The sequence below is a fragment of the Lactuca sativa genome, chromosome 4 (assembly GCF_002870075.4).
Source record: "Lactuca sativa cultivar Salinas chromosome 4, Lsat_Salinas_v11, whole genome shotgun sequence".
In the NCBI taxonomy this organism is placed as follows: Eukaryota; Viridiplantae; Streptophyta; class Magnoliopsida; order Asterales; family Asteraceae; genus Lactuca; species Lactuca sativa.
Window position 1 is genome coordinate 87,756,630 of NC_056626.2, and position 9,105 is coordinate 87,765,734.

General features: G+C 34.3%; 1 protein-coding gene across 1 annotated transcript; it reads left to right on the plus strand.

The window, feature by feature from the left end:
• Positions 1-6,896: 6,896 nt before the first annotated feature.
• Positions 6,897-8,393, plus strand: LOC111911879 (TIR-only protein). Its single transcript, XM_023907624.2, has 2 exons — positions 6,897-7,456; positions 8,130-8,393. Exons 1-2 carry the CDS (start codon positions 6,957-6,959, stop codon positions 8,233-8,235), a joined length of 606 nt encoding a protein of 201 aa, XP_023763392.1. The 5' UTR covers positions 6,897-6,956; the 3' UTR covers positions 8,236-8,393.
• Positions 8,394-9,105: the final 712 nt, after the last annotated feature.

The following is a 9,105-nucleotide window of genomic DNA, read 5'->3' on the forward strand; positions in this document are numbered from 1 at the left end:
TCTAGTGGAATGCTAGGAAACTCGCAACATATAGGTGTTTTTGAAGTAAATTTTCACCAGGTGTACTCCATCCCCCCATGATTGTCGTATTGACATATATTGCTAAGATATCCCCTTAGCAGTATTGTCGATCCTGAAGATGATTCATTAGGATAAGCCCCCTGAATTAGATGATTTAGAGACAGAAAGTGAGGATAACGGGAATGAGTAATCGGGTTGAAATTTTTGTTGAAAATATATAACTAAAAGAATTTGATTATTATGTATTGAATGCCATATGTGGTCACCAGGCCCCCAAGTCTGTCCCACTCAGTTTCTTGTATTACAGCTAGTGGTACGAGAGCACAAGTGTGAAGTTATGATGAGCGGTTTATGGATGCTTATAGGCCAGTAGTTTAGATAATATAGTGAATGGCCTGTATTATTTTCGTTTATGCTTATGTACTGTATTGACGATTACATCCAAACGTTTTCAATATAAATAAATTATATTTCTACATAAATGCTTTGATAATACTATTATCATGTTTTTGGAAACAAATTCCACGATATTACTTTTTAAAAATGATACTATGATTTAAAATAAACATAAATAGATCAGTCTTTTCTGGCCGTGAATTGGGGATGTCACAGATGCCACTGATATGTCCACGCCATTCACCTAATACTCTTTCAAAACATGCTCTTTCTTCAATGAGTGTTAAACCTTTTTCACGATTTAACCCTTGCGTTTATTCTAAGAGCTTTTGCACTAACCGATTCCGTGTTTTCCAAAAATGATTAAAAATTAAGTATAAATAAACACTTAATTATATGATAAAATTATAATTAAATACTTACGTATTGTTGCTCCACTATATAACTAACAAATACACCATTCTTATTGGTATTAGCAGCGCGTAACGTTTCAAATCTTTTCAGGTTCTATTAAACATTAAAAAATAGGTTATATTTTAAATAATTAATTACATATATCGCAGAGTACCCTTTTATAGCTAGTACTGCTATACGATCTCGACCCCCCACGGTTCACGGACATTTGCAGTTCACGAACTTTTTTGTTTCTTGTAGAAGCGGTTAGGTGTTGATACGTTTCAAAATACTCAACTACTTTCCTCCATATCATATGGGGATGGCTAATGCTCTCATGATATCCGCATACCCTCTGACTGTCAAGAAATATGCTTTTGTGCCAGCTTTACGCTTTCTAAAACCTTTTAACAAAGCTGCTTCAAAACTCTCTAATAGCCTAGCAATCTTTGGATCCTGGGAAACCAGATCAAAATTAAACTTAGTCTACCAAAACAAGAAAAAAAAAGTTAGCTATGTAAAAACCAGTCATAATTAACCATATAAAATATTCTTATACAAATAATTTACCCTTAAATGTTATTTTACTATATCTTTTATCACAATAAAGCTTTTTTCCAACTTCTTGTATCAAAAGGGACTATCCACCACATTCTTTTTTTCAAATGCACATACATTCACATATGTCACACCCCCAAACCAAGGATGGCGGAAACATCCGGGGGTGGAGGACTTCATGTATAGTATCACAAGAACGAGTATAATAGTGCTCAAAGTAAATACAACCAATCATAAATATAATCAGAAAGGAATTACATGGTTTCAAGTATTCAATATTTCAATGATTGATCATGACATGATATAAAAATAGTTGTTCAACGCCGTAGCGTTCCATCCTCAAAAGCTTACGGTTACTTGGTTTCGTTGACTTCCTGAGAATACAAGTAGTTTTGAAAGAGTGTCAACAACTAAGTTAGTGAGTTCATAAGCGTTTTACATAAAGAGTTTGGAAACCGTTCTTTGTAATGTGTTGTGTGTTACCAAGAAAAATCCAATATTTTCCTTATAAAAGTTATGTGGTCCTAAATCTCAGGACCGAGAATAAACAAGCAGTTGTCATACTTAAAGATATAAAAGTGGTTTTAAGTCGGCATAAAACCCTTTTTGATTTGAGGGAAAGTCACGTAATGAATAATGTGTAGTCTTAAATACCAAGACTGAAAGTGTATAGTAATATCCTTACTTATTGATATAAAAAGTGATTTTAAATCGACATAAAACCCCTTTTGATTAACAAAAATTCCCGTAAACTTTATGTTGTTAACTCCCTATGTGAGTCGCTATAACCATACTATGAATGAATGAACCTACAACGATGTTTCTCAGGCGTCGAAAACTAATATGACACTTGTCACCCATAGACCTGCAGGTCCCACTGTAGCTAGCAGCAAGGTGTGGGGTGTCAAACCCAATATAGATCTATACACAACTATCATATTCTCCCTACAAGAGACTCTGGTTATAACTACCAGGAATTTTAACCCATACTCTAGGAGTACTGAGACGAATGTCTCACAATTTAAGTTAACAAGTTTACGTGTGGTGTACGTGAGTGTAAAACCTTTTTCTGTGGGAATAAAACCTCCCGAAATGTGTTTGTTGTGTTAATGGAAACATAAACCATACCTATTATAGTTTATCAAAACGTTCAAATGTAATAGTTATAACTTTGTTTATTATGGTTAACTACTGTATTTGTGAAGGTAAAAATCCTTTTGTTTACTGATATGTATTTATACCTTTTACTAAAGTGAAGCAACATGCAATATAACAATTAATTAATTACCATACTTTTGTAGGTAAAAAAAATCCATTTGTTTTCAGATGTATGGCTATATACTAAGACAAAATGTCATCTATTTGCAATAACCTATATTCACATAAAGATATACACCTTGCTCAACATGTTACAATGTGAAATGAAATTGATAGCATTTTTCTGTTGTTAACATTTTCTTTTACTGTTCTTAGAAAATTTATAGAAAAATCATCAAAGGTCCAAATCAGAATCTGTAAATTCTGAGAGTTTGGGGAATAAGTATAGTTTGTTCATAAATTTGTTCATGATTTTTAGTGTTTTACAACATGTGTGAAAATGTCCATAATCACAGATTGATCCGGATTTGCTCTTGACATGATAGGTAGTTTTGTAAAAATCACCATAAATTGTAGAAAAATCGTATGGAGGTGTGCAAGTAGTCATTTTAAAGGTAAGAACTGGAACTACATGAACCTAGAACCGTTTTGAAAACTAAGGTGTTTAAGTTGCCCAAAACAGTCCATGAATGGAGCTGAACTTTTCTGATGAAGGCTGTTAAATGAGTTTAGTTGTGTTCTTGGTGTTTTAACTTGTATTCCCCCCCCCCCCCTTAAAACTTAAGAAAAACATGAAAAGATAGGGGTATGAACTCACCTTGAGTGATTTCAGTAGATGGATGATGGAGAAAAGAAGTGTTCAACTCAAGAACACTTGAGAGGTGCTTGAAGATTTGAAGATCTAACACAAATATGACGATGTTTGTGTAAGCAATCTATGATTTGGATGAAAGATATTAGAATATCTAAGTGTAGGAGGAAGAATATTACCAAATGTAGAAGGAAAACTTGGAAACAAGCCTTGAATCTCGAAATCTAGAGAGAGGGAGTGAGAGAGAATGAAGTTTGCACTTGGTGGAAAAATGGAGTAATGTGAGGAGAGAGGAGGCTTTTCCAGCTCTTGACTAAGTGTGTGGCTGCAAAATGATGAGAAAAGTACTATGAAATGACTAGGTATGGTGTAATAGTGACTGTGGGTTGTACTATAAAGCTATGGGGAGGTTGCGTGTGTCCTTGTCCAAAGGATAAGTCAACACTCCACCTAAGTATCTTACCAAATAGATTTTATTCTTAGGCAATGAATTTCCCCAAAATATAGTTAAAGTATGAATATTTAGGGTTTATTATGTTAAAATATGATTTCGGGTGAAAATCTCGCGTTGAAATTACGAAAAACGGGCTTAAAATGCTAAAAATATTGAAAACCGGGTAGGAATTGCTGAAATCCAAACTTCAGGGCTGAAGGTGCGCAGGTTCGGCTCCTTAGGAGCATAGAACCGAAGACGAGGCTCAGTTGTGCATGGAACCGAGACCTCTCACAGGCTGCTCGTCAGAAGGGATCAAGAGAGGAGGGGTTCGGCTGCGTAGGTGCTTCTCGGACCGAAAGTGAGAAGTCTTCTCGGACCGAAGGTAAGAAGGGAGAGTCTCGGTTCAGAATTGTCAGAGGACCGAAATAGACAGAGCACCCGGTCCATTTCGGTTGAGAGGGTCTCGGCTCCTAAGAGGTTTCGGTTCCTGAGAGGATTTCAGTTCCTAAGAGGTTTCGGTTCCTTAAGTCCGTTTTTCGCGTAGACTTCCGTTTTTGGGCTGTTTTCGTCAAATTCGAGGGTCGGGATGCCCCGAGTGATTTTCAGAAGTTGGGAGAGATTTCGAGAGAGATTTGGGAAAGATTTGACATACTTGGAGAGATTTGGGAGAGATGTCACATACTTGGAGAGATTTCTCATTCAGAGAGATATTTGGGAGAGATTTCACATAGTTAGAGAGATTTGGGAGAGATTTCACATTCTTGGAGAGATTTCTCATACAACAAGAGATTTGGTAGAGATTTCACATACTTGGAGAGATTTGGGAGAGATTTGACATTCTTGGAGAGATTTCTCATACAGAGAGAGATTTGGGAGATATTTGACATTCTTGGATAGATTCCACATACGGAGAGAGATTTGGGAGAGATTTGACATACTTGGAGAGATTTCACATATGAAGAGAGATTTGGGAGAGATTTGACATACTTGGAGAGATTTCACATACGGAGAGAGATTTGGGAGAGATTTCTTTTATGACCTTTTTGAGTGTTTGGCTTCGCAATGCAAGGTTCGTAGACATCATTAAGTCTTGTTATGACTGTCATATGCCCCCGGGGGTTAAGGAATAATGTTTTATCGAGTAGTTTCATCACTTGCCCTGATTAGGGTTTAGAGTTTCCGAACACATGAAAATTCTAAGTGATACTTTGCATTAAGAGTGCGAGTTCTTTAATAAGGAACATAATGAAAACCCTAGCATACAAGGGTTAGATGAGTTGACCGGTTTGACTTGTTGACTTTAGTTGACTTTGACTTGACTGAAATTTGACGGTTGTCACAACATACATACATAATAGCATCATACTTATAACAAATACATATACTATCACACACATACACAAAATACATATATTTTTCCATACATACACCAAACATGCATATCAAATATAGACACACATATGCCAAATTTCACATAATATATACATATACACATATTTTGTAATTAATCTCGAAATTCACAGTAAAAAGAACCTATGGTGGCGGAAATCAACAGATGATGCAGTGGTGGTGGTGGTCGCCAGCGGTGACAACAACAATCGTCAATAAAGCAGGAAATCAAAAACTGAAAATGCCAATTTTTTGCAATTAATCACTATTATAAGCTAAAAATCAATGTTACAAGAGAAAGTGAAAGAGAAATGAGCAGGAGATGCCCTACTATCGTCGGAAATACCCTACAGTCATCGGAGAAATGCTAAAGTTGTTTTTAGTATCTCCTTTTCCAATCGGGATCTCAGCGGGGGAAGAAAAAACGAGATGTCACTGGTGGACGGTCGCCTGAATCGGTCGATCGATGGTGCGAGTCATCAAAGAAATAGGGAAGAAAAAAACTTGACCAAATATGGAAGCAAATATGAAGTAGTAAGCAAATAGAAAGGCATCTATTTTTGGTTTTCTGCGTAAAGTAGTATCGGCGACGCCAAAACCTTTAGCGGCGACTCAAGTCAATTTTGGCGACAACTATGGAGGGAATTTATACCGTGTCTTTTTTTTTTGTCCTTTAGTGGCGACAAAAATCATTGGCATTGATGTTGCTGCTATTGGGTTTAGGCGAAACGTAGCCCCATTCGTCGGATTAGAATATCGATTTGACGATTGGGGTTTGCCGTAAAGGGTTCATGTGGATTCGGTTCCCAAGGCATTACCAACGGCAAAAACTTTTAGCAGCGACTTTAGCTTGAATCGTTTCTAAAAGTTTTTATCGCCGATAATGACATGATTTCTTGTAGTGAAAAACGTCTATTTTCTAATAGTCTAAAAATTGTTAGAAACATTAATTATATTTCAATGTATAAATATTATATTGAAAACATGGAAAAAGGTAAATTCTAATGATTAATAAGTACATAGTTTTACCAACGAAACATCCTAGAAGTTATGAAAATCAGACACAAACTTGTAATTTTTATATGTACATTAAACGTTTAATGTTAATATTCTAAACATGAAATTTTTTGTTAGATAGTTCATATGCAAAATACACTAGTTATAAACTTAAAGAGGAAAATAGAAGAAGAGGTGGGTCATGTCTTGAAATTGGACAAAGCTAAAAAAACAAAAAATGATTTCTGGAATACATTTAAGTGTAAAACTGCTTATTTCTAAGAACGTGCGAGTGTCTTGAAATTGATCAAATTAAAATGAAAAAATGTCCATTTGACATAGATCTACGACGTTTATTTAATTTTATGACGTATTACTTCCTATTTTATAAATAGATAACTAAAATTGTAATATAGTGGAAATGAAATACCAAAAGTTTTAATTTAAATAATTAACGAATAAAATTGTCCTATCTACTTTTGAGACGAAAAATAGTTCCCATGATACTAATAACATTGTTATTTCTATTTTAGTACGTATAACTTTCATTTTCTGTTTAATATATGTATTTATTTTATGGTCCGTGTTTGAAGGGGTTAATAACAAAACAGTCAATATATTCGAACCAGCCTTTTATTCTATAACTATAGTATTTTCCACTTTCCAGGTCTAAGTACACATCTAGGATACGGTTCTCGTGACTCGTCTTCGAAAATTCAATATTCAAAATCTATTTTCTTTCTATAAAAGCCCATTGCCGCATATCCAATGCTAATAGTCTTGAACAGATACAAAGAATATTAAACTCCACAAAGAACAAAGAACAAACTCTGAATCTCAGTTTTAATTATTTTCTCCATGCAACGTTCAATTTCCTCAACCAAGAATGTCTACAGTAATCTCCTTCACTACCAGAAACCACCAACTGCCGCCATGATCACACGTCAGCAGCCACCTTGCGATGTTTTCATTAACCATCGTGGAATTGACACAAAGAAGAACGTCGCCGGACTTTTGTATAATCATCTCACGAGGTTAAGATTAAGGCCTTTCTTGGACAGCAAGAATATGAAACCAGGCGATAAATTGTTCAATAAAATTGATACTGCAATCAGCGGATGTAAAGTTGGAGTTGCGGTTTTCTCTCCCCGGTATTGTCAATCCTATTTTTGCTTGCATGAACTGGCTCGTATTATGGAGGCTAAGAAGAAGGTTATACCTGTTTTTTGTGATGTTAAACCATCGGAGCTTATGATTAAGGACAACGGGAGGTGCCCAAAACATGAGCTAGATAGGTTTCAGTCGGCTCTTGAAGAGGCTAAGTACACCGTCGGCATAACTTTCGATTCATCAGACGGGTAATAATTAAACACTCACTTCAGTTTTATTGTTTTATTTTATAACAAGTGACAAAATTTAAAAAAGATACAAATACCTTTTTCATTTCGATGTCATTCAATTCAGAAACTAGGTTATTCGAGCTTTATGCTAGAAAATAATTACACAGAGTATAGTCCTTAAACTGCATTAAGCCTTCCTACTATAGTACAAGTCACAATCATGGGAACATTGGATATGTTAATTAAGTAGCCTTATCATGCTATACGCATTGATGCCTATCTCGTGAAATGCTGAAATAGAGAAATGATACATTACTCGAAATGAATCCGGGTATACACATTAATTATAAGGTGACATGCAATCGACCAACATTAATTGGTAGCTTCAGATCTTTAAAAATAATACAGTAGAACGAGGGAATACCCATAATGAAAACTGGTTCTTAAATGCAACTACACTTGTACATTACGAGTCATGTATGTATCACGAGGGCAATTGAGATGGGTATTCCCAACATTCTACGTATACGTTTCATTAATATTAATGTTCCCATTATCACATTTTAAAACAAAAGTATTAATTTAAAAAGAATACATAGGATTACATATAAATTAAGATGCAGCTGTAGTAAGTATCTTAAGATTTGCAAGAGATTTGGAATTAACTAACATTGTTCTCCGATGTATGAAGGGACTGGCCGGGATTTTTAACGACAACGACCGAAGCGATTCTGGAAAACTTGATAGAGGTGGAAGAGGAAGAGCAACACCAAAAATTAATTTGTGAAGTTAACTGATAATGCAAATACTGACAAATTAGCCATGCATAAAATGTACAATTTAATTTCATTTAACTTAACTTTCATATAACATAAATAAATCTAATTAATCAATTCATTTAATTAATTTATTTATTCTTTTTGTATATTTACATAAAAATACATTGTAATGTTAAAATCCAAAATCTTGTAATAATTTTTTTTCATGGCCTACTCTTCTTTGATTCGAATTTTGATTTTTCAATTAGAGTGCAAAAGTGCACTTGTCACTTTGTTGTAATATCGTTAATAATCAAAGATATATTGGAAGTGTTATTTAAAAGTTAATTTTAGTTGCTCTTAATTCTAAAATTCTTAATTCTCTATGCTTTCCCACAAGAAAGAATACGTGTAAAGTCATTTAGATAGATTATTACCAAAGATTTTCTAGCACAACGGTATTAGGTGTTGTTCTATCACTTTAAGATTGAGGTTCAAGTTTCATTGTGGATATAAGTGGAATTAAGAAGTTGTTTTAGAAAAGATTATATTTGTCGTTCAAAAAAATTTAGATAGATTATTGACGTATACAGTCGCATATCGTGTGGTGGCTATTTCTTTTAGCATTAGACTCTTTTATAGTACGTAGCGATGGAAATATTGGATGCTAATCAAATACATACTACAAGATGTACAGGTAATAAATGTTGGAGTAGGTGCCTAAACTCATAACTATAATTAATATGTATTTGAATTGATAGTGACATAGTCCTTTTAGGTTGTCTTCACAGGTGCAACTAGACATGATGATTAATTGAGGAAGATGAAGAATTTATTAATTTGATTAATAAATTGGAATAAATGATTTATTAATATGTTATGGAAATAATATATTAATTAGTAATCATA

Bases quoted from the DNA above. Each gene is read 5' to 3' on its own strand.
- LOC111911879 (XM_023907624.2), top strand. From the start codon at position 6,957: ATGCAACGTTCAATTTCCTCAACCAAGAATGTCTACAGTAATCTCCTT. The intron at 7,457-8,129 runs GTAATAATTAAA...CGATGTATGAAG, and splicing joins ACTTTCGATTCATCAGACGG to GGACTGGCCGGGATTTTTAA.